Source organism: Eptatretus burgeri, chromosome 17 (assembly GCF_056783735.1).
Source record: "Eptatretus burgeri isolate ZD-2024b chromosome 17, Ebu_testis_v1, whole genome shotgun sequence".
Classification (NCBI taxonomy): Eukaryota; Metazoa; Chordata; class Myxini; order Myxiniformes; family Myxinidae; genus Eptatretus; species Eptatretus burgeri.
In genome coordinates, this window is record NC_140977.1 from 28479834 (window position 1) to 28506834 (window position 27001).

At 43.8% G+C, this 27001-nt stretch overlaps 1 protein-coding gene across 12 annotated transcripts in view; it reads left to right on the top strand.

The window, feature by feature from the left end:
* Positions 1-27001, top strand: part of LOC147009632 (transcription factor SOX-6-like) — a 139609-nt gene that overhangs the window by 18486 nt on the left and 94122 nt on the right. Inside the window, exon 1 of one of the 12 annotated variants that reach the window (XM_085862471.1) lies at positions 15183-15377. The exons of 10 other annotated variants lie outside the window; for them this stretch is intronic. Coding sequence is in view for 1 of the 2 variants with exons in the window: in XM_085862468.1 (XP_085718594.1) it covers positions 15624-15630 (7 nt within the window). In the remaining variant the exon portion in view is untranslated. Of the gene's footprint in view, positions 1-15182; positions 15378-15611; positions 15631-27001 lie in introns of those variants that run through there. One more of the 12 variants, XM_085862468.1, reaches the window with a different exon arrangement.

Consider the following 27001-nt stretch of genomic DNA (forward strand, 5'->3'; position numbering starts at 1 on the left):
ACAAGTGCCCTCTCGAGAGCATGCCCTAGCTGCTCCAATGGTTGGCAGCGAGTGTCCCGGAAGCAGTGGGGTAAAGAAAGTGGCACTTGTAGATGTGGAAGAATTGCATTGCTCAGCCAGTGGGTCACCCAGATAGCTCAGATGGCAGAGCACTGGTACGGTTTGTCAGAGGACCTGGGCTTGATTCCCGGTCTGGGCACATAAATTTTCCATGTGTATTTATAATGTTGGTTCTATCCTGATTAAATATATATATATATATATATATATATATATATATATATATATATATATATATATATATATATATATATATATATATATATATATATATATATATATATATATACCTGTTTGTACCCACAAGCCAGCTTATAAAAGGGAATATATTTGAGCAACAGCCTGCTGTCTCTGACCATAAAATCTGTTTGTTCTTTCTGACCTTTAATTGAACAACTATGGATTTGATTAAAATAACAAGGATTATGTTCTTCCAAAGAATAACTCTCCCACAAGCGTCGTTACCCTCCGTAAACTGTTTGGAACTTGATTGCATATACTGAGGACACCGCAAGGTCGAAATTGACATCTGGAAATGCACAGGACATGTGTAACTAGTTTCAATTGCACAGGCTAAAGAATTAACAAACACAATTGTGCAAGCTAAAAGAACAAAAAATTAAATTAAATTTAAAAAACACTGTGGACATATTTGATCTGACCGTGTGGTGGAGAATCTGGTTTCTGATTGGTGAGATAACCCATTGTTGGGGAAACACATTGGGTGAATTGTCTAATCAAAATTCGTGAAAAAGTTTGAAAAAAAAATTATTTTAAAAATCAATTTTAATTTAAAAAGTTTAATTTTAAGTCTGTTTTGATGTCCCCATTGAGTCTATTAAATCAGACGCTTGCTTTTGGAGTTTTTGAGAATGGATTTTTTTTTTCAGGGAACAAAGACCTGATGCTGTGAAATGGAGGTCCTGAAAAAAGGCACTTTTGTATATTGTGAGCTTGGGAATCCCATGACTGTGACATGAACACCAAGCTTTACAAATAAAATGCCAATAATACACTGGGTCACTTTGTCATTTGCATGGACAGAAAAACTATATATGTGCATATATATATATATATATATATATATATATATATATATATATATATATATATATATATCTATTATAATACCAAGCTTGCACACTAAAAACTCGGCTCGCCGTTACACGATCCCTATGAAATTGCTGTGGCACTTAGCAGACATGCTGACAATGTTTGGGAAGTCTTGGCGTTCCATAGTACCACTTGCATTTTGCACAATGCGTATTTTTTGTCATTCCCCGTGTACGGTCTGTCGTCTGCTACCAGCTATGTTGTACTGCTATCCCGTGCATGTGCATGGGTATCGCTAAAAAAAAAAAAAAAAATATATATATATATATATATATATATATATATATATATATATATATATGTATATATATATATATGTATATATATATATATGTATATATATATATATATATATATATATATATATATATATATATATACCTTGGTTCTTCAAGCTTTCCACATTCTATCATGAGTGCTAAGATATTCATCCTCATTTGTCAAATCGCCTGACAATTTCCATTACCCCCAGACCTTTGATACTGCATCAGCGGCACAGCCGCGCTTAGAAAATGCTGCAATCAGCGGGCTGAATTTTGAGTCCAATGCAAATTCGCTAACAACAATCCCCAAATGTTAAACTTTCCACACAACCCGAAAATTTCGTTTCACTTGATTTGTCAAACCATTGCGCAAGACAAAGTAAATTCAGGGGAGTCTAGAACATCCCATGTTCCCCTGATGTACTGCAATTTGCCCTCTCCTTTGCATGAGTTTCCTTGTGTTTTCTTCCTTCTTTTTTTTGTATACATTGTCGAGGCTAGTTTGAGAGCTAACGCACAACGCACAGCGAGGGGGGCTTGAGGGGAAAGAGAAGGACAAAACAGTGGGGAACAGAGACCTTAGGAGATCTGTGGAAGGGAGAGGGATGAGGTGAGGACCATGGGGTATACAAGATGGACACCACAGGGATTTTCAGGAAGGAAAGCAGGGAATTTGAAGGAGGTGGGTTTGGGGTAGAAAAGATCAAGGTTTTGGGTGGGGGAAGATAAGAGGTGGTGGTGAACGGCTGTTTTGAAGGCCTGGAGGGAAGAATGGGATTGAAGAGAGTGTAGGAGTATATTCCAAAGGCGGGGAAAAAGAGGAATAAAAGAGTGAAGGTGAGCAGTGATTCGTGATTTTGGTAGTTTTCCCAGAAGGGGGTTGCTGGCGGATCTTGACCTCCCTGCGGAAATATGGTGGGGACATATCGCAGACAGAGCAGGGGGGGCGAGACCGGAGAGGAGACTGAAGAAGACAGAAAGACCACCGACCAGCCGGCGGTGAGAGAGTGAGAGGCCCAAAGACAGCCTCACTGTGGGAGATACCAATGATCTGAAATGCCTTGGTTTCCACAGCGTGAAGCCGAGAAAGGTGAGGGGCAGGAGCACCAGACCAGATGGGAGAGCAGTACTCTATCAGGCTACGGACGAAAGCTTTGTATGTGGTCAGGAGCTCAGGTGGGCTGAGGAAGGACTTTGCACGACGGAGGATTCCCAGTGGCTTTGGCTTTGGAGGCCACTAGCTTTAGAGGCCAGGTTGAAAATGTGGCTTTCCCAGGAAAGATCATGGCAGATAGTGAGACTCAGAAGCTTAAATGAAAGGACTACTTCCAGAGGATTGTTGAGAAAGTAGATGGTGTGGGGTGGGGGGGGGTTCCAAACGGTCCTTTCGGAGAGACATAGTGAGAGTGTGAGATCTGTCAGGATTGGAAGACATGTTCCACGGGTTGGACCAGTTTGTGATTTTTATCCAGATCTGCAGAGAGTGAAGAAGCTGCTGCTTGCCGGTCTGAGGGATGGCAGATGGTTTGACAGAGGGTGGAGTCATCAGCAAAGTGATAAAGAGGATTTTCCACAGAGTTGGGAAGTTCTGACACTTAACTTGAGTTATTTGTTATGAAATTTGTATTGTAATCTTCTGGAGTTGTGATTTTTATTTTTATACCTTCTGGACTACTATCCCTTGATTACCTCTCCGAATCATTGATGCATGTGGTCCCGAAGTTCCTCCACTTGTGTTCGTCACCTTTCCATACTTCCTTCTCCGTGCCTTTAACAAAACCATTTCTTAATTCTGAGATTTCCTGAATCTTCCTCTGCTTTCAATGGATGGCCACATGTTTCATCAACCAAGACAAAATTCTTGCCAGCAGGTCATTGATGTGTCTGGCTTACCTGAGAGGACAACACACATGACATCTTCCAATTCAAAACTTTGACAGAATTCACATTATCATCTTCACAGTCTTGTGCAAATTTGCTCGGGAGGGCATTCAACATAAAAGGGTTCTTCCCATTGCTAGCCCTGTCTTTCTCACAATTCCATGTGCTTCTTGGCTGGGGATGCCACACCCATATATAGGGTTGATGCCCAACCTGCATAACCAGTACTAGGGGGGCTCAACTGCATACCAGGAACCAGGGGAAACCCCAACTCTCATACCCAGGGACCACCCGCATACCGGAAACCAGGGGAAACCCCAACTCTCATACCCAGGGCGCCCCCTGTCATCCCATCCTCCACAATGCTGTCTTTGTTTATCCTCCACGTTTCCTCGTTCTCTTCCATGCACTTAATTTTTTTAATATTAAAATAATAATGAATATTATGATAAAAATTTGTTTTGTGAAATTGACCCCTCATTTTTCTCCTTCAATTAGCTAGCATTCCTTCCTTGTGTGTGTGTGTGATGAACATGTCATCTTGAGGCTTTGCATTCCATTCCCTCCCTCTTATTTCTGTCTTTTATTAATTAACGTTTTCAATAAAAACAATTTATTGTTTCCAGTTCAAACTTGACCAATTCGATTTTTATTAAGTACAATTGAATTTTCTTGCCTTTATGGTGTTCATCAATGGATTACATTAATGTTTGTGGTGTTGTTATAGTTAATTTACAACCCATCATTTGATAGCGTTTAATGTGATAAAATTAATATTGAGAAGGAAGGAGGAGGAGGAAGAGAAGAAAAACAAGTTTGGGAGGGAAGAGGCATCTATGAAGCATTTAGAGCAATGGGGGTTGAGAAATCTCACCACGTTTGTGTACATTGTGTGGCACGATGAATTTTCATTTTTCACCCTTACCTTTTATCGTTTATTTATTATGTTTGCATAATGGTGCAGTTTTTCACCAAATCCCTCACCCCCATACATCTCCCATCCCTCCTCTTACTTCACTTGCATCTCCTTCGAGCCCCTTCTATATTGATTGATTGCATCGATTGACTGAACTTGGTTTCATACAATCCTGGCAATTACACAGCATACCTAAGGCATAGTTAGAATTGTCCACAAACGTAAAAGAGCTACCCTGTGAATACATTAAGCAAATTCACTGGATAAACCCCATTTTCTCATTTTTATTCTCCCAGTAGAAGCGTTTGCATCATCAAATGGCTGTTGAAGACCCGTTGATTTTGGCTTTTGTATACGATTGCATTAATTGTGGTGTGGTTGGCTGGGGGATGGTGGAGAGGAAGGGGGTTGGGGGTGTGTATGGTGCTGGCCTGTACTGCTCTTTCCATCCATTGCAGAGAGATAGAGAATGGTTGCTATGGTTTCTTTTGTTGTTGAAAGCACAATAAGGCGCTGTTCCTTTGAGTGCCAGACACGGTGACTGTAAACCTTTGTCTGTATGGCTTGCTCTTTGCTTATGCACTTAGCCCATTGTCTGAACAGCTAGCCCAAGCATTTTGCATGCATACTTGTTATAATACATGCTCACTCTTTAAATTATGTTGAGTATGAATGCATGTGTGGAGGAAATACAAATTTTGTTTTCTAGTCCCAAAGCAAAATTTGCTGTTCCGTCAGCCTGTTTTATGTTTTGTATCCATTTGTCAATCAAATCTGTTCATTGCGAGCAATCGTGCATTTGTGAGCTAGTTTATGAAAAGAAAAATAGTGCATATTAATCTGTAAAAAGTCAATCTTCATGCAGTTTTTGAAGGAATAACTGAATAAGTATTAGATTCCTCATTGATGATTATAGTTCACATTTGGCAGAAAAGTGTTCCCAGCAGGAAGTATCCAGGATACCTACGGTTCAGATCAGATCTGTCCACTTTCTTTGCAATTGTTCCTGCACATTTACGAGTCTGATTTGAGTCCAAAGCACTAGGAATAACAAAATGATATCCACAAGGAAGAGTGGCAAAGTCTTCAGATTGATTGACTTTGTAATGATTCCATCAATTTGTTGTGACATCTATCTAAAGATGTGCAATTTAAAAAGGAAAGCCACTGTAGCACTTCAGTGTGTGTGTTTTTTTTGTTTGTTTGTTTTTTCCCAGAAATTCATTGCAAGGCAATTTTTTATTTTTTATTTTTTGGACTGAATTGTGTATCATTTATAGGGATATTTGCAGGACTTGTGGGTAGCTTGTGTGTTGATCAGTGATGGATACTGGGGTTGTTGCACTGCAGGCATGATGGGCTGAATGACCGACTGCACCAAAGTTCATTGTATGTAAATGAGGTGTTTTTTTCATTTTGCATTGAATGCATTCCTTTCTTCAACAGCATTGTTCTTAAAGAGCTGGTTGGTCTATGTTGTGGTTGTAGATCATGTAATCAGTACTGAACCACCACCACACAAAACAGAGCTCACAACATCTTAGATGTGATGGATCTCTAGGATGCTTCTGAGAGATCGGTTGACGATATCCGTGCTGCGGACCTGTTCAAGCAGAACTGCACTGGGCTAATCAACAACATCGAGCTCATTGCAATGTGGTGCCATTTTAAGAGAGGGGAGGGATGGAAGGGGAGCATACTGCAGAGATAAGGGTATAACAAGGTGTCACCAGGTTTTAGAGGAGGGAGACGAGTTTGAAAGTTCAATCTTGAGGATGGACAGCTGTCATTTACTGCCTCTCCTTAGGGTGGATACACTTGTTGCGGGCTTTGTGGAATGATCTGAGGTTGCCTTTGGTCACATTTGCCTAGTTTGTCCATGAGGTTTGTTTAAATAAACTGGAGATTAATTTACTTTTTCATGATCGAGGTTTGTGGAAGAGTCAGAGCAGAATGGAAGGGGGAAAACACCAACAGCAGAGTATAAGTGAGGGTGAGATCAAGGGGAAGGGGAGAAGGACATGCAGGGTAAACAAGCTGCTCATAAGCTGAATGGAACAAAAGGAGGAAGAGGAAGAGGAAAGCTAGGAGGAAACAGAAAAGGAACGAATTGACTGACAGCAAATAAACTAAAAGAGGTGAGGGCAAGGGGGAAAATCACTAACTTGGAAAAAGGGACTGCTTGGGAATGGCGCCATTTTGGGTGGAAGGGATCATGAGTACAGATGTGAGATGACCCAAGGGAGTGGTGAACAGCTGTCTTGAAGACCTGGAGGGAAGAATGGGACTGAACAGACTGGGGAAGTTGGTTCCACAGGTGAGAGAAAAGGGGAATAAATTAATGGAGGTAAGCAGTGAGCCTGATTTTTGTGAGTTTATCAAGAAAGGGTTGCTGGTTGACCGTGTGTGCCCTGCAGAAATTTGGGAGGGTCAGAGTCAAGAGAAGGCAGAGGGTGCAATACCAGAAAGGAGGTGGTAAAATATGGAGAGGCCGCAAACCTATCTATTATGCAAAAATAACAGGCCTAGATACTCGGCTTCATCGCAGGAGATCACAATGATTTTGAGGGCCTTGATTTCCACGGCATCATTATGGCCCAATGTGTCTAGCAGGTGTGCCAGGCCAAAGGGGAGAGCAGTACTCCATTAAGCTGCAAATTAAGGCCTTGTAGGTTGTCAAAAGTTCAGAATGTCCAAGGAAAGATCTTGCAAGACAAAGGACGTGCAGTCGGCGGCTGGCTTTGGAGGCCATCTTGAAATATGGTCTGTCAAAGAAAGATCATGGCTGATGGTGAGGCCCAAAAGAGTGACTTGACCTCTTCAATTGGTTTGTTTAGGAAATAGAATGGAATGGGTTGGCCAGACAGTCCTGTTGCTGTGTGTGTGTTTTTGTTTTTGTTTTTGTTTTTGTTTTTGTGGAGGTTGAAAGACATATTCGCAATGTAGGACTGGCTCATGAGTCTGTCATAATCTGCAGAGAGGGAAGAGGCTGCTGCCTGTCTGTCTGAATGATGAGAAATTATATGGCAGAGGGTGGAATCATCAGCAAAGAGATGAGCAGGATTTTCCAGGGAATCAGAAAGGATATTGAAGATTAGAAACAGGACTGGGCCAAAGATGTTGCCAAGGGACACTCCAGCCTTGACAGTGAGAGGAGATGAAAGTATTCTGTTGAGAGCGCCACATTGACCATATGTGGAGTTCACCTTTGCCATGTGCAGTGAGTTTGTTGAGCAATACAGCATGCCAGACTGTATTGAATCTTCGGGTTGTTTTATTTTTTTCCAACAGAAGAATGGACAACCTATGAACAAGAAAAATTACAAACTGGCAACCTGGAGAAGGTCCTGGAATAAGCGGAGGTAGACCAAAGATTGGATTGAGTGATGAAATTGAAATATTTCCTGGAGTACAATGGCTTCAAATTGCATCTGGTTAAGAGCTGCACACTGAATACAGGAGTGGAGGAAGTCTGTGATCCATGAGAGGAGGTGGCCTTGCATGTCATAAGCAGTGAATTTGGAGATCAAGGCAGGATTCCAGACTATCGAAAGCTTGAGATGTGTCCAGAGACGACCCTGATCTCATGTCTGAGATTGAGTGCTTTGATTCATTGTTGGGAGAGTAGAAGGATTAAAAACAAAACCTGTCAAAGGGTGGAGGAGCTCCTTGTGAGCCAACGGCCATCCATATCTAGTGCCCAACTGTGTCTGCGGACGTCCTCCTGCAGTTGGGTTACTTTTTTATTAGGAGGTTGGTGGCAGGATTTGCACTCCGGCCACCGTAAAACCCTTCATTCCGCAAAACACAAAAACGCAAAAAAATCTGAAAACCCACTCCGTGGGAGTACCTCCTGTGCAGCTTCCCTTCGCAGGGCAGCTCACCGGATGATGGGATTGGGGTAAAGCCTTCGGGACCCCCAATCTTTGATGATAGGAGGAAAACCATGGGGTAACATCCCTGGGTCAGATTGCGGGAGAGTGTGTCGGAGTGGTGCTGATGTGTCGTCCACCAGACGGTGGTCTCCTTGGGTTAACCTGAGGCGGTCCCTTCGGGTGGGTGCCTGGAATGTCCTATCCCCAAGAGAGGATGATCACCTGTCTCTGTTATCATCTGAGCTCAAGCGTTTGGACATCGGGATTGCAGCTTTCTCTCAGGTTCGGAGACCGGATTGCGGAGAGATAATGGTGGGTGGTTACACCTACTATTGGTCTGGTCGCTCTGATGGTTACCATACCCAAGGAGTTGCTGTTGCTGTGTCCAATAAGCTGACCCCAATGATAATTGAGGTAACACCGGTCAACGAGCGTATTATGAGATTAAGGATTCGTCACTCCTTGGGTGTCATTTCCCTGGTCTCTGTTTATGCTCCGACTGAGGCGAGTGATCTCACCGTGAAGGATGCATTCTTCAGCACGCTCGAATCTGTGGTTGATAAGTGCCCCAGACAAGATACACTTCTAGTCTTGGGGGATTTCAATGCATCGACTGGAACTGATAGGGATGGTTATGAGGTGTGTGTTGGTCCCCATGGGTCAGGAACTATGAACCAGAATAGCACTAAGTTCCTTGACTTGCAAGAAGTCATGGACTTAGGGTGGCTGGTTCATGGTTTCAGCACCCACAAGCTCATCGCTGGACTTGGTATTCCAACGCTGGCGGTGTGGCAAAGGAGATTGACCATGTCCTCATTGGCAGTCGTTGGAGGATGATCCAGAACTGCAGGGTCTACCGGAGTGCTCAGTTCCTCAATACTGACCACAGGCTTGTTGTAGCAACTCAAAAGCTCCACCTTAAATCCTGGAGAATGGTACCATCCCAGCCTAGACTGGATGTTGACAAGCTCAGGGATGAGAGAGTAGCTGAGGAGTTTGCGAACAGGCTGATTGGACACTTGGGGGGTCTGGGTGCTTTGGGGGGGTCCTGAAGTGTTGTGGAGTGCCTTCAAGACCACCGTCCTTGATGTTGCCGGTGGATGTCTTGGAACTCACCGGAGGGCAAAGAAGAATTTTGTCTCTCAAGGGACACTGGATACCATTGACCAGAGTCGCAGGGCCAGGCTGAATGGCAGAGCTGAGCTGTTCAGGGAGCTGAGGCGTAAAACTGTACGTGCACTGAGGGTGGACAAGGAGGCCTATGTGGGAGGAATCTGTGAGGGGGTAGAGCATCACCTGTGGACAGGTGATTCTCGTCCCACTTACAGGGGAATTTGTGCATTGCGTTCATCCAAGCCCATTGCTCGGAGCACTGCAGTTAGAGCAGAGAGTGGTAGGCTCTTGACAGAGGAGTCTGAAGTGAAGGCCCGCTGGGCCGGTTACTTTGAGCGGTTGTACCAGGCTGATCCCCCAGCTGTCGAGTTGGACGTCAAGGGTGTTACAATCGTTGTTGCTGACCCTCGAATCAACTGTGGTCCACCTTCGCTTGTGGAAACACGGGCTGCGGTGAACCAGTTGAAACGGGGTAAAGCTCCAGGGATCTGTGGCATCCATGCTGAACTTCTCAAGGCTGGTGGAAATGCTGCACTCGTGTCGTTGCATGCAGTTTTGTGCTCTGCCTGGAACACAGGCATCATCCCAACTGATTGGAAGAGGCGCCTTGTTGTTCCTCTCTGGAAAGAGAAGGGTGATCGCCAAGACTGCAGCACCTGCCGAGGGGTGACGCTGCTCTCAGTGCCGGGCAAGGTCTTTGCTCGGATAATTCTTGATAGGGTTCGCCACCATCTGCTTGACCATCTGCTTGAGCACCAGCGTCCAGAGCAGTCAGGTTTTACACCAAAGAGGTCAACGATTGACCGTATCCTTGCTCTTTGTGTCCTCACCGAACGCAGACGAGAGTTTCGGCAGGGCTGCTTGCAGCCTATGTTGATCTCTGTAAAGCGTTCCATTCAGTGAATCGGGATGTCCTCTGGAGGATTCTTGGTCTTCGTGGGGTGCCACCAAAACTGATCGATCTGATGTCTGAACTCTACTCTGGTACTGAGAGTGCTGTGAAGTGTGGTGGTACCATCTCTGACTTATTTCCAGTTGTTACTGGAGTTCGTCAGGGGTGTGTACTGGCCCCCACACTTTTCAGCACTTGTATGGACTGGATTTTAGGGAGGATGTCGGAGAGATCAAGCTGCGTTGCATCGTTTGGGAATGTCAAGATCTCGGACCTTGATTTTGCAGATGATGCAGTCATCTTTGCAGAGACTTTAGATATCCTTATGGGAGGCCTGAGGTGCTGAACGAGGAGTCGGAGCCGCTGGGATTACGGGTTTCTTGGGTCAAAACTAAGATCCAGGCTTTCGGTGACATCTTGGATGCTGCTGTCCTGTCTGTGTCTGTTTGTGGTGAGGATGTTGAGGTCGTGGAGAGATTCACTTACCTTGGCAGTGATATTCATGTCTCTGCTGGCTGTGAGTCAGAGGTCAATAGACGTCTGAGTCGGGCCTGGGGAGTCATGGATTCACTGGATCATGGAGTGTGGCGCTGCCAGTACCTGTGCGGGAGGACGAAAGTCCGAGTCTTCAGGTCCTTGGTACTTCCAGTCTTGCTCTATGGATGCGAGACTTGGACTCTGACCAAGGATCTGAGACGGAGACTTAATTCCTTTGGTACCAGGTCTCTTCGGAGATTCCTTGGCTATCGCTGGTTGGATTTTGTGTCCAACGAGCGGTTGCTGAGAGAGACTCCGATGAGATTTGTTACCTGCAAAGTCGGTGAGCGTCAGTTGCGGCTGTATGGACATGTGGCTCCTTTTCCTGATGCTGATCCTGCTCACCAGATTCTCTCAGCGAGGGAGTCTCATGAGTGGAGGAAGCCAGTGGGCCGACCACGTGCCTCGTGGTTGCAGCAGGTTGACCATCATCTCAAGGAGATGGGGATGGGCCTGGCATCTGCCTGGGGGATGGCCAGACGGAGGCCCCTGGAGTACCGGCGGAAAGTGGATGCAGCGACGCGCTGTTCTGGCACATGCTCCCATACCTGACCTGACCTGAGAGTAGAAGCAGCATATCCAAGGTGGAATGACAGTCTGAAACCAAACTGTTGATTTGATATCCTTCATTTTCTCCAACAAAATGATTTTATGTTGACTGTAATAATATTGTTGCGAATTCGCGCCCGCCGGCGTGCGATCGGCCACTCGACTCGAATGGCAGCCGCCTCGCCCACCGGAACGGACAATTCTGTCGTGACCGTCTCGGAACAACGCCGGGAGCTAGTCACGGGTGGGGGTTTAACCCCACCACGACCGTGCCAATTGCCCACCCGCGCAGGATAGGGTCGCTCGCCAAATTCGATCTAACTAAGTACCTGCGCGGATGGTTGACCGGGCGATCGTACCTCTCCGCAGGCCGACTCTGGACACGAACCGCTTAAGCGGTCCGTTCCATGCTATCGGGATAACCGAGTGGTGTTATCGTTGGCCTCGACGGTTCCGATTAATTATTGGGCGTATTAAGCCCACTACGAACCCTTTTACGTGAAGCAGGATGGAGGGTCAATAAAGAAAAGACGAAGCGAAACGGGAAAACAGTTCACACAATGCACATTTATTACGTGACACACGGAAAGCATACATATGCAGCCAAACAGTCAGAATGCACCTATATCAGGTAAACAAAAGAAACGACGGAGAGTTACAACCGAATACGCGTACACACGGCAACACTTACACAGTTCTACTTTACAAGACATGGCGCCAACCCACATTTACTCAAAAGCAAAGGAAAGAAGCCACCCTCATAGACAAGGGGGCAGACGGGCCTGTAGGCCAATATGTGCGCGGGACCTGAAGGAGCGGCCAGGTCCGCGAGACCGGGTGGGTCCGACCCGCATCCTCGTGGCGCGTTGGCAGACGAGTCGCAGACGTGGCCGCGTGGCTGTGCCCCAACTCCGTGCTCCTTCGCGGGTTTCGTTGGCACGACGTTTGGAGTGGGGTGGGAACGGGGCCCCCTTGGTTGCACTATCTCAGCGCGGGGGAAAAGGGGGAATTGTTGATGCTCTGGGGGAGGGAGAATGGGTGGCTGGCTTAGGTCCCGCGACGAGCGATCTCCCACCGCGACCTCGTCGCCGACCGCCGTCCTTCTCGCCTCGGACCCGAGCTCCTTGGCCTCTTCCCCCAACTCTCCTCAGCCGACTGCAAAACCCAACTCGATGCCTTCGCCACCCGACTCCACTCTCTGCCACACTCTGCTGCTGCCACACTCTGCCCGATGACTCTCTTACCAAAACTCTCACTCTCTGCCTCTGCTCTCTCTCTGCCCAGATTCGCCTTGCGCTCGGCGTTTTATAGGCCGACAGGAGAAACAATATGCAAATTTCTGGATCAGGATGAGCTCGGGGGCGGAGCCACGCTCGCCCATTGGACGGAGGAAAAGTGGGCGTGAACCTCCCCTGATCCTAGAATTTGCATATTTCGATTTCACACGGACGCGCCTGGAGGCGGGGCCAAGCCGCTCCGCGCTTGCTGATTGGATGGATCAGAAGTGGGCGTGTAGCGTTCTTGATCCAAATTCTCCCTCGGAAAGGCCGCTATTTGCACTCGCGGCTCGGTGCGTATCGTTGAACGAGCCCAAGACAGCCCGACGATCAGTGTTCACAGGTGGTGCGGGAATGGCCGTAGAAGGAGAGAGTTGAGGGTGGTAGAGGGTTTTTGGTGGTGGTTTGATGGTTATGGCGGTTGAGACGTGCTTGTTTCAAAATAAAGATAGAACAGAAAAACGCCTAACTCAAAGCGTCGCAGCCCGAATGAATCACATAATTTCCCTCTAAACAACGGGTTTGGGGCTAACTACACATGTACTTAGAGTTATCTCACCTACGGGACCTGAATGGTGGTTTGCGAATTTCCACAGCCGTAACAATATATTCCATGACCTTCCATCTAATCGGAATAAAGTTGATAGGCCTGTAGGTCATAGGATCCGTTTTTGCATCGTGTTTGTGAGTTGAATGATCGAATATTGGTGAACTTCCAGGCAGAGGGAAGCTAACCCAGAGAGAATGATCAAGTGAACAGAGCAGGAAGGGGGTGAACAAGAGCAGCAGAGCAGGTTTTTCAGACACATGCACTGATACCGTCTTGGCCTGTCAGAATCGGAGTCGAAGTTTGTCAGAAACCTTTCTACCTTTCTACCTTCTCCTGTGGAAAAGACACTCTCCAGGAGCAGTTCGGTTTGAGCAGGAAGGGTAGGTGTTGGGGAATGAGGGATGGTGATACAAGATTTTGAAGCAAACACAGAATTGAGGCAAACAGCCTCCTCATGAGTAGTCATCTGTAGTGTCATTTAAAGTGAGGGAAGGGATCAAGGAGCAGCATACACCAGAGACTTAACAAGGCACCACCAGATCTTTTAAGGAGACAGGTTTGAGAGCTCAGCCTTGAGGTTGGCCAGATGTTGTTTGAAGGACCAGTCTTGACATGAGAGGGCAGCTTGCATTCCCTGTCAGTCAGCTTGGTTTAACTGCCAGATTATATGTCGCTGAACCTCTCTGACGATAACCAAAGTGATGTTGACTTTCACAATCACATGATCAGATTAACGATTGGAACAGAAGAGGAACAGAAGACCTTGGTAGGAAAATACATCATTACTAAGTCGAGAAGGGAGGATTTGCAATCGGAAGAAATTTTGGTCAGAAAGTTTACTGATTGGGTGAGACCAATGGAGTCAGAGAAATCCCTTGCTGCAATGCTGTTGCTTGTTAATGAAGTACCAACACCCAGCCAATTAGCATGGTGATAGTCAAAACTAGAACAGCAATCGGTGAAGCTCATACGTCTGCCAGGCTGAACAGTTTACGTTTTGTATCCTAAAGATGGGCTGGATCTGGATCAAGACCAGAATCAACATCAAATCGAATCGACTTGTTCTTGTAACCGAACCAACTCGTCCACCGAGTTATGTCATAACTTGTCCACAACTTTTTGAAATATCGTTTTTGTCCCCATCTCTCGATGGTGAAGAATCGATTAAAGAAACTCGTATCCGGATCCGCATTTCAATCTTCATTAAAATTGAATCGATTCGTATTCTCACACACCCAACCTGTCCACCAAATTTCATCTGAATCTGTCAACGTTTTTGAGATATCCTGTTCACAGACAAGCCAACAGACAATGGTGAAAACATAACCTCCACCCACATTTGGTGGCAGAGGTAATCACACATATGAGGAAGAGAGAGAAAGTTTGATGGTTATAAGATGGCCATGACTTTGGATGAGTTGGATGCTTGACGTATTAAATAAATAGCCCAGAGTGAGCTGACTATCATCTCTTGAGGTTGGAGTTCAGAGCTCTGCTGAATCCAAAATCTGGGAAATGTCATGGTCGTTAGACTGGAGTCAGTTTGGGTGATCTGAATTCGAAAAATCGAAGCCTGAGCGATTGTGCAGGGTACTGCCTTGTATTCATGTGTCAAGTTTCAGAACGATCAGCTGGATGTTAAGGGAGGAGGAGCAAAAAATGAGTGAATGGACAGACGGACGGACAGACATCCAAACATAACGACCCATTTTATTAGTTGATCTCTTCAAAAATCGATAAGAGATGACCTAAAAATTGAAGAATAAACTTTTGGATCTTACAGAAGCTTCATGAGAGAATATTATAATATTGATGCTACAAATGGGGAAAAGAAGAGTTCATGATAGACAACGTGAAGCCAAACCTGAGCACTCTACAGCATTCTTTAGTATTCGAGAAGAAATTGAATTTATTTTTTATTCTTCTGAGAAGCAAAATGTTAAATTGCAAAGAAACACCAAGCTCAAAATGTATAAAGGAAATTGTAAATAATCAACAAGAACGTGGTTGTAGTTCTTCAAATTTCAGACATTCATCACAATTGTGTAATTGCTGGTCATCAATATACCATACTCTTTGCAGAGCGTCTTGGCAAGAATCATTTTGGGTGGTTTGTCGTTGCCTCCCAGCAGTTTGGGACAGTCAGATGTTCAGAGTGCTGGCGATAATGCTCCTGCGCCTTCACGAAAGACAACAATGGGATCTTTAATGACCGGTGCTGGCAGACTGGTCTTCTGGCTTAACATCCTTCTGAGGATTGGCGCATGTTTATGCCTAGTCCTGCATGTGAAACACCACGGTGACAGTTTATAGCTCGGTTGGGATGCGAATCCAGACTTGACGACTTGAAGGTGAGTGTACGTATTTCTCGTCTCTCCTGCCAGCCCGTAATTATGGGTAACCTTATAATAATGAGACAAAAAGTATAAACTTGTCTCCCTCAGACCTTGATCATAGAGAGCACCCTCGTATCATGATCTGCAAAAGGACTAAAGGAGGAGGAAATCCTGGTTTTGATGAATGGATTATGGCATGAGGAAAGAGGATGGAATTCATTCGGTGAAGAGAAGCACAAACCAAATTGAAAGAATATATAAATGGAAGGTGAAGTGCAATGATCCTTGATGCAAGATAAATCTTGAAGATCTTGAGGACAATTATGTAATCGTACTGGTTGATAAAGCCTTCAATGACATTGAATTTATCTGCGAAACAGTTTTTCTATTACCCTGACGGTTTTTTGTGTTGTTATTTCTATTATTATTATTATTATTATTATTATTATTATTATTAGTTTTTTTTTTAGTGAACTTTGCTGTATTGTAATTTATAAATGATCCTGTTGTGTATCACAGCTTCAGCCACACAAACACCAATGCAATAAATCGACAAATGTACTTTTGCAAAATGAAATGCATATGAATCTCCAGTTTATTTACTGGATTCCTAGAATACATGGAATGCCTTGCAAGACGAGATTAATGTTTGCATGCCAAAAAATGTTATTGTGCCAGTTAAACCTGTGTATAAAATTGTACATAGGAATTGACAAGTTTTGGGTTGTCGACAGCTTCAAACCCTAAATTGATATGTGAAACGGCTTTAATGTGGAAATGTAAAGCTAAATGTTTATCAGCATTTTTTATTTTCCAACTTTGTACCAATGTTATTCATAACTAAAGTTAAAGGTGCTAGGCGTGCCTACCCGTCGCTTCGCTGATGGATTTAATCAAAAGACAACATGTACTTTACAAATGTAGGCTATTGCATGTCTATCTGTAAGTCTCAAGAAGGATGGAAAGTGGAGTAAAACACTTGAAACAAGAAGGGCACACTGTGATGTTGCCAGATATGCCTCTGCCCACATTATTGCATCATTATACATACTTTTACTCGTTTGATTTAAATCCCTGAACGCAAATTAAAAATGTTAAATCATTCTGGCTGCCAGACCATGCGCCTGATCAGGATAAAATTTAAAACATATATTCCCCGTGATCAATAGATCATAATTGTGACGTTTCACTTTGATTGAGGAAGCAGTACGAGAGAAATAATTTTTAAAAGATTTTTGTTCAATGCAATATGGCTACAAGACCATGTGACATTAATTATTTGTGAACACTGGAATTCCCAAGACTTGGAGATCGTGTATGAAGTTTCACCTTGATCTGTCCAGTCATTCTGCAGATGATTTTTTAAAATGAATTTAGGGTAAATCAAACATGGCTGACAAACCATGTGACCTATGATGTCATAGAGGAAGAACATATCGTTCCTCATGGATAGGAGAGCATACCTGTAAAGTATCGCCTCGATCTGTTCAGCCATTTCGGAGAAGATTTTTGAAGGTTTTTATGTTAAAAACAACATGGCTGCTATACCACGTGACCAATGACATCATCACCCCCCCACACATAAAATTTATGATGTCATAAAGAAGCCACCTATGACATCAAAAATCACACCAACTTCCCTTGGGGAGTACTTCACATGTGCAAAATTTCAATTTTTTCAATGGAGCACTTTCGGAGATACAGGGGTCTAAAGTTTTTCCTTTTTTCCAACATGACTATCACACCACGTGACCTATGATGTCATAATTATCATTAAAATATTCTACGCGAGTAGTTGCACCTATTGATTCGTTCACTTTCCGGCCAAGTATTTTAATGCAGGATATAAAACTTACCTTACAGTTCATACCACTGCTCACCTCCACTCATTTGTTCCTCTTTTTTTTTTCCTACCTGTGGAACCAACTTCCGAATTCTCTTCAATCTCATTATTTTCTCCAAGTCGTCAAGATAGCTGTTCACCATCTCAGATTGCCCCCCATCCAAAATCATGATTTTTTTTTCTATCCTTGTTAACCCCCACCCACCCCACTGCAATTCCTCCTCCTTCCAAATTTCCATCCCTCCTGAGAGTTTCCTTCTGTATCCATCTTGTCCACCCCATGCATGCTCTCCTACCCCTCATTCCTCCCCACACTCATTTGTCCAAGTCGCCCTCGATATTGTCCTTCAAGTCTGCTGTCTGCTGTTGGTGTTTCCCCCTCTCTCCACTGTTACTTTTGTCCTGTTGTGTCCTGATCCATTCAGTGTACTATTACAAGCTCTTCCATGAGCCTCGACTATGTATACAAAAAATCCAAGTGAACACATTGGCAACAAATGTAAAAAAATAGTGCACAGCTGGCTTATCCAAAGAGCAGTTGCAAGATAGCAAGTTTTGTTTTCTTGTGTGCAGTGCCGAAAGAAAGTTTACACCCACTTCCACAATTTTCACCTTTTGTTACCATATAGCCTGGAATTAAATCACTTTTTCCACCTTTATTGACAGATCGTAACCAACAACTTCCAAATGAAAAACAAATTCTACAAATTTCAGAAAATTAATTAAAAATACAAAACCAGAATATCTTGGTTGGATAAGTGTCCACCCCTCTGAGCTCATACTTGGTGTAAGCACCTTTGACAGCAATTACAGCTGTGAGTCTGTTGGGATAGGTCTCTACCAACTTTGCACACCTTGATTGGGCAATATTTGTCCATTCTTCTCCACAAAACTGTTCAAACCCAGTTAAGTTGCATGGGGAGCATTGATGGACAGCAATCGTCAAGTCATGCCACAGATTTCGATTGGATTTAGGTCAGGGCTCTGACTGGGCCACTCAAGGACATTTCTATTTTTTATTCCTTGGCCAATCCAGTGTAGCTTTGGCTGTGTGCTACGGGTCGTTGTCATGCTGAAAGGGGAACTTCCGTCCCAATTTCAGCTTTTTTGCAGCGGGCAGCAGGTTTTCCTCCAGGATTTTTCTGTATTTTTCTCCATCCATTTCCCCTTCTATCCTGACAAGTGCCCCAGTCCCTGTTGATGAGAAACCTCCTCATAACATGATGTTGCCACCACCATGCTTGACAGTAGGTATGGTGTTCTTTGGATACTGTGCTGTGTTGGGTTTGCACTAAACGTAACATTTTACATTTAGACCAAAACGTTCCATCTTGGTTTCATCAGGCCACATGGCTTCAGAATCTCCAGAGGTTTTTTTTTTTGCATATCTCAAGCAGGACTCGAGGTGGGCTTTTATTGAGTAATGGGTTCTTTCTTGCCACCCTACTGTACAGGCCAGACTTGTGGAGTGCTTGGGATATTGTTGTCACATGCACACAGTGACCAGTCTTTGCCATAAAGGCATGAAGCTCTTTTGAAGTTGCCATTGGCCTCTCGGTGGCCTCTCTGATCAGAGTCCTCCTTGTCTGGTCATCCATTTTGGAGGGACAGCCTGATCTCGGCAGGGTCTTGGTGGTACCATACTCCTTCCACTTCATAATGGTTGTCTTGACTGTGCTCCAAGGGATATTCAAGGCCTTTGAAATATTTTTCCCATCCCCTGACCTGTGCCTTTCCACAACTTTATTCTGGAGGTCTTTTCAACACTACCTGGTGCTCATAGTTGAGTCTGCTGTGAAATGCACTACCTAGCAGAGGAAACCTACAGGAGCAGCTGATTATCTCTGCCACTGAAGGTGAAGGAGGTTATGTTTTAACCCCTTTGTCTGTTTGTCTTTGTTTGTTTGTGTATAGGATATCTCAAAAAGTTGTGGACAGATCCAGATTAAATTTTGTGGACAGGTTTGGTGTGTGACAACGACAAACTGATTAGATTTTGGTGACTATCCCGATCTGGATCTGACTACTAGAATTTTTAAAGTGATTCTTCACTATTGAGAGATGGGGCCAAGAACGATATATAGCACGATATCTCAAAATTTGTATGGATTCAGACGAAACTTGGTGGACACGTTGGGTGTGTGACAAGGAAGAAGTCATTCAATTTTGGTGAAGATCCGAATCTGGAAAAGCTTGAGATATGTCCAGAGAGACTACCCTGATTTCATGTCTGATATTGAGGTCCTCCACCATTGTTGGGAGAGTAGAAGCAGCATGTCCAAGGTATAGAGTGACCAGGTCTGAATCTGAATTTATCTGAGATTAGGCTGTTGCAGAAAAGGAATGATTTTATATCAACTGCGCTGATGGATTCCATGACCTTGCGGATAATTGGAAGTACAGTAAAGCATGAGTCACATTTGCTCTACGGCTAGGATATGGCGGCCGTACCCCCCCCCCCCCTTGAATTGACAGAAACGTGTGGTGGCCGCAGAGTTTTTGAGGTGACCTCAGGGTGGCCCCATGCCATATGGTTATCTTTTACAGGCCGTAGGGGTCTCCGTGGAATTAAAGCGCGGAGTTATAACTTTTTTCATTTCTAGGTTGGCGTAGCAATTCGACAAGCCGTAGCCATGACGTAGATGTGTTCCACGTCGACCGTACGTAGGGTGTACGGTGGGCTTGCATTATTCGTGCATTTTCCATAGGCTCTTATCAATGAAAAATGAATTTTGCAAACCCACAAAAAATTACGGCGGCCGCACTATTTCCACATTCACCTTAGGGCCCCCCTGCGGTCGCCTTGCGGGCACCTTGAGGCTACCTTGCGTCTGCCTTGAAAATTCTATGGCCGCCGCAGAGATGCCCTAAGGTCACCGTGCGACATCAAATCAAAGACCGTACGGCACCCCCACGTTTTCGGTCTCCACAATTTCTAAATACCCCATGCGGCTACCCGAAAAATAAAAACATATGTGACTGCTACATTGTGTGACCGTGGAAATACTGTGGCCGCCCTATAATTGCTGGTGGCCGTAGATTTTTTTTACACCCTATGGCCGCCGAGCCAAATGTGACTAAAGCATAAGTTCATTATGTTTTAGTTAAGGGGATCGGTATGAGAAGGACATGGCTAAGAATATTAAGCATAATAGCAAGGCATTCTTTAAGTATATCAAGGGAAAAGAACAGGTTTGGACCAGTCTGGGCCCATTGAGGAATGGTACTGAGAGAGTGGTTAGTGAGGAAAGTGAGATGGCAGGCTTATTAAACAGGTATTTTGCTTCAACTATTATGTAAGAACAGTCAGGGGAATTGCCAGTAGCTGAGAGTCTCTATCAAGGAAGTGAGGAATGGCTTTTGCAGAAGATCCAGGTTGGAGTGGAGGAAATAAAGGAACAGCTCAGAGATCTAAGAGTCGATAAGGCTCCGAGTCCAGATAATATGCCCCTGAGAGTATTGAAGGAAGTGGCTGAGCAGGTAAGCGAGATGTTAATGGATATTTTCAATTGTTCACTGGAGTTAGGATAGGTACCGGAGGATTGGAGAGTAGTAAATGTAACACCACTATTTATGAAATAATCCAGAGAAGAATTGGGGAACTTTCGACCTGTTAGTTTGACTTCAGTTGTGGGGAAGGTGTTGGAGACATGAATTAGGGACCAGATGAGGAACCATTTAAATAAATACAAACTAATTAACTGTAGTCAGCATGGGTTGATCAAAGGTATGTCTTGTCTCACGATTTTTTTAGAGTTCTTTGAAGCAGTGTTTGATTGGGTGGATGAGGGAATGTTAGTGGACATAGTATATCTAGACTTTAAGAAGGCATTTGATAAGGTACCACGTCGGAGGTTGTTGCCAAGGTGAGGGCATGTGGAGTGGCTCGTCGGGTAGCTACTAGCTAATTGAATTGCAAACTTGCTTTGATTGATGGACTTCTGGTTTGCTTGTACATGTACATGTTGCTTGTACATGTTGCTGCGTTTGAGTTTGAGGAGTAACTGCTGAAATTTATCTGTCATCATCTTTTTCTTTGTTCTTCCTGACATCTTTTTCTTTGTTCCTTTCACATTTCTTTCTAATTTTTTTTTCACAATTCTCATTCATTCTAATTCTTGCTTTTTCTTCTCTTTAATCTCTTTTACTCTCTATCTCTCTTTTTAATTATCTATCTCTCGAAGGAGAAGAAAATTTTTGCAGAGATTTTTCTGGAAGGTTCACTTGGCTGTGCCTGGATGGGTTTGAGGGTTGTGGAGTACCGGCTGAAACCCAAATCCTATCCAGATCCCTCCTGATGACTCCATCTTTGCTCTTTACTTCTTCAGGTTCCTTCTTGGTCTTCCATTTCATTAGTGATATGAAGCAGAGTGGCTGTAAGTGGAAGGATGTCTTACTGGGAGGATGTAAGTAGTGGGGTACTTAATCAGTATTCATTTTCATAATTTACATCAAAGATTTGGATATTGGGGTGAAGAGTAGTTTTTCCAAATTTTCAGATGACACAAAGCTTGGAGGTAAGGTGGATAGCAGAGGGGGTTGTGATCAGATTCAGGAAAGTATTGATACTTGCCTAGATTGGGCAAACGATTGGCAGATGGAATTTAACCTGAGCAAATGTAAGGTGTTGGGGATGGGGAAGAATAATGTAAATGGAGATTACATAATGCAAGGGTTAATTTTGGAGAGTGTCATGCATGAGCAGGATGTGGGGGTGGTAATAGATATGGGAGGTAAGCAGGCAGCACAGTGCCAGGCAGCTCCAGGTAAAGCAAATGGGGTTTTTGGTTGTATTTGCAAGGGGGAGACTGCTTAGGCAGCACCAATGCTCTGCACAGAGTATGGTCCCAATGGATGGATGGATGGTTCATTTATAAATCAAAAGAGGTGGTTTTAACATTGTACATGAGTTTAGTAAGGCCACATCTAGAATATTGTGTGCATTTTTTTTGTCACCACAACTGAGGAAGGACATAGCTGCCATAGAGAGGGTTGAGCGCAGGGCAACAAGATTAATTCCAAGCCGAGCTTGACTCAGCCATGAGCGTCTGAAGGAGACAGGGCTTTATACACTAGAAAGGAGGTGATATGATAGAGATGTTTAAGATAATGAAGGGTATAGACAAAATATGGCCATCGCCTGAGAGTAAAGAAGAGGAGAGTTAAGATGGTAGTAAGGCAGGGGTCTTTTACTTGGAGAGTAGTTTATGCATGAAATGGTCTCCCTGGAAAGATAGTGGCAGCAGAAACCGGAGATAAGTTTAAATTGGAATTATATGGGTGCCTGGAAGTTATGGAGATAGAGGGGTATATGGATGTTGGCAGGACTTTTAGGTAGCTTGACCATTGTTGGGTGATTTTGTGCACGTGTACGGAGTGCTGTTGCTGAGGGTCTCGTCAAGGAGTGTTGTGTTTTTTTTTTTCTACCCAAGCACATGCCCCCTCCCCTGGAAAGAAAAATAAAAGTAAAAATAAACACAAAAGATCCCCCCCAAAAAAACACACTTAAAAAAAAAAAGAAGAAAGAAAGCATTTTGCATTTTTCTTGTTTAGATCTGGTGTGATAAATTGTGTGGTGTTGATGTGGAACAGGCATGATGGGTCGAATGGCCTCCACCTGTATCTAATTTCCTTGTGTGTATCTGTTTTTGCACCTTTTTAGGTAATGCTGTGATGTTGGCTCATTTCTCATTTCCCAGGTGGATTTTGGAGACCAGTCCTGAAGTGTTAAAAACATTTTTTTTAAATGCAAATGTCGAAGCAGGTTTATGTCGAAGCGCACTTTATGACTCGTGAATACACGGCATCCGTGAATTGCGAATCTGCGAATAGCACGGTTCGCCACCATATATATATAATTATATTATATAGACTATTATTATGCACTCACATCTCCACATCCACCTGAAAAAATTCGAAATCTGCCAACATCACAGCACGACATAAAGGTGCAAAAATGGATCCCCTTTAAGTACAGCTCAATTTTCTTACTTCTAATCATCAGCAAGGTCATGGAATTCATCATCGCAGTTAACATAAAATCATTCCTTTTCTCCAATGGCTTCATCTCAGATTATCAATTCAGATTCAGACCTGGTCACTCTACCTTGGACATGCTGCTTCAACTCTCCCAACAATGGTGGAGGCCTTCCATATCAGACATGAGATCAGAGCCATCTCTCTCGACATATGTCGAGCTTTTGATACAGTCTGGCATCCTGCCTTGCTCTCCAAACTGTCTGCCGATGGAATGGAAACACAACTCCACTCTTAGATTACTGACTTCCACCACTCTCGTAGATAACATGTGGCTCTCAACGAAACCCTTTCCTCTCCTCTTCCTGTCAAGCCTGGAGTACCCCAAGGCGGTGTTATAGGCCCCATATTATTCCTAATCTTCATCAATGATCTCACTGACTCTCTGGAAAAATCCTCTTTTTCTCTCTGCTGATGACTCCATTCTCTGCTGTGACATCTCTCATCCTTCTGACAGACAGACAGCAGCCTCTTCCTTCTCCTCAGGTCAGGTCAGGTATGGGAGCATGCGCCGGAACAGCACGTCGCTGCGTCCACTTTCCGCCGGCACTCCAGAGGCCTCCGTCTGGCCATCTCCCAGGCAGATGCCTGGCCCATCCCCATCTCCTTGAGATGCTGATCAACCTGCTGCAAGCACGAGGCACGTAGTCGGCTTATCGGCCTCCTCCACTCACGAGGCTTCCTCGCTGAGAGAATCTGGTGAACAGGATCAGCATCAGGAAAATGAGCCACATGTCCATGCAGCGCAGCTGACCCTCACGGACTATGCAGGTAACAAATCTCATTTGAGTCTGTCTCAGCAACCGCTAATTGGACACGAAGTCTGGCCAGCGATAACCAAGGATTCTCCTTAGAGACTTGGTACCAAAGGAATCCCTGGTCAGGTATTTTTTTTTTTTAGATCAACTCCTAAATAAAAGTTGACAGAGATCAACTGGTATTTTTTTAAATCTTATTATTTAGCCAAATGCAGAAGAAAGAAAATAGTGAAATCTTTAATAATATAAAAAAACTTTTGGTTTTTGCCCCATTTTTTTTAATGCGTATAAACAATCTGATTGACATGTATTTCACATATTGTTTGAAGAAAATAAATATTAAAATTGGCTTGGTTGTGAAATATCTGTGTAATTACTTAGTCAGGAGGCTGGGGAAGGAAATTCCCCAGAGATATAACTGACTCCACACATCATTAATCTGTTTAAAATGTGAAAAATACCTTAATTTCATGTATCACTCTGGTCATGAAAAATGCTAAATATGATGTGATCTATACTAATAAAAGGGTCTGTCTGTCTGTCTGTCTGTGTGTGCGCGCACACATGTGTGTCTTCTCCATAACTCCAAAACCATAAAAACTAGCAGCCTGAAACTTAGAAAGCAAACTAAGAAAACTCCAAGGAAGTTTAAGAGTAAAATTTGGGTGTTTGGGATGATTAAAAAACCCTTTTTGAAGATAATTAACAGCCTTACTTAATTATATCCTTCATCAGGCGATCCTCGGCCACCTCGCTGTCTGGGGGCTTAAGGTGTTTCCAGGGTAACCTCGCTGGGTTCTGAAGCCACCTTTTTTGTTTGGCCTGCTCAATCTTACTTTGACTTGGAACAGGCCACAATGATTTCATAATGATAACATTTATTTTTTACTTTCCTCACTCGTATCGAATGCCTGTTCATCATAGCTATGAATCGTTGTGTACATGGATTTTGTAAGTTTGAAAAGTTTTTATATTAGGAGCTTGGAGCGATTTCATGCATTGCATGAGATGATTTTCCATGATTTACTCTCACAGACTAATTAATGTATATCATTGAAATATTATTTTGCTTTTTAGGATCTGATATCGTCCAGACTAAATAAGTGTTGAAATCTTGGGTGAAATCTGATAATTTAAAGAAATAACAAGTCTTATAACTAATCTGATATACCTATTTACTTTAAGCAAGCAAGGTGATGTTCCTCCTACATACATGCATAAGAAAATGTGAAATTTCCAAAGCATTAAACTTATCTTTTTCTACTGTTTGGAGAATTATATTGAGTTAACAAAAAATTTCGGAATGTCACAGAATTAACCAGCTTCATTGAGCTATATGATTTAATGCATTCACTGCAAGACCTCGCACCCTGTCCCCCAGAGGGATTGCCTATCCATAGCGTCTGCCAGATCTGTGTCTGTATATTCGGAGGTTCCACGAGGTGCTCTACAGGGAATCGAAGCAAATCTGGTAAAAAAATGGATGTTAAAAAAAAACTAAAACATTTGTGCAGACTTCAAACTGATGCACCACGTGACACGTGCACAGAGGAGCAGGCAAAATGGTGGATTTTCTGCAATGTTTATTTCAGGGAACCAGCTTTATTGAGCTATACAATTTAATGCATTCACTCGAATTCTCGAATGCCTGTTCATCATCGCTACAAATCGCTATTTATTTACATCACTTTTTTAAGTACAATAAGTTTTCAAATTAGGAGATTGGAGCGATTTCATTCATTATATGAGACGATTTTCCACGATCTACTCTTACAGACTAATTAAAGTAGATCATTGAAATATTATTTCGCTTTTTAGGATCGGATGTCGTCGGGACTAAATAAGTGTCGAAATCTGTTGTGAAATCTGATAATTTAAAGATATAACGAGCCTTATAACTAAGCAGATATACCTATTTACTTTAAGCAAGCAAGGCTATGTTCCTTCTTCCATACACACAGAAGAAAATATGTAATTTTTAAAGCATTAAACTTATCTTTTTCAACTGTTTGGAGAATTATATTGAGTGAACAAATTATCCAGCTTCATTGAGCTATATGACTTAATGCATTTATGAGTTATACTACAAGACCTCACGCCATGTCCCTCAGAGGGACTGCCGATCCACAGCGTCTGCCAGATCTGTGTCTATATTTTCAAATGTTTCATGATGTGTTCTACAGGGAATCGAAGCAAATCTGGTTTAAAAACAAAAACGGATGTCTCAAAAATAAATGTTGTCATGTTTGTGTGGACTGCGAACGATGTACCACGTGACGTGCACAGACGAGCAGGCAAAATGGTGCATTTTCTGCAAGGTTTCGTTCACGGGCGATTGAACTTTGCGATATCTCTAGGGTTGTTCTGCATTAAGCTGCAACTCTTTTGTGGATAGTCATTTTATTTCATTAATGCATTTTATTTCATAAACTGCTGTGTGCGTGGTGAAGACGGGCTTTAAAGTTAAAGGGATCCTTTCGGGTATGCAGCAACAGCCTGGCAAACCGTTCCTTTTCAACCATTGAATTGGAGTGCTTGCATGAGTGCTTAAGCCACTTGCCGAGCACCCATTGTCAATTGCGCTACATCATTCTGATCGAATCGTCCATGCTCTGTGGATGCTTGTGCTGCACCACGTCACCCTGAGTGAGTGGTTCGTGCTCCATCACCCTGAGTAAGTGGTTCGTGCTCCGTCACCCTGAGTGAGTGGTTCGTGCTCCGTCACCCTGAGTGAGTGGTTCGTGCTCCGTCACCCTGAGTGAGTGGTTCGTGCTCCGTCACCCTGAGTGGGTGGTTCGTGCTCCGTCAACCTGAATGGGTGGTTCGTGCTCCGTCACCCTGAGTGACTGGTTTGTGCTCCGTCACCCTGAGTGACTGGTTCGTGCTCCGTCACCCTGAGTGAGTGGTTCGTGCTCCGTCACCCTGAGTGAGTGGTTCGTGCTCCGTCACCCTGAGTGAGTGGTTCGTGCTCCGTCACCCTGAGTGAGTGGTTCGTGCTCCGT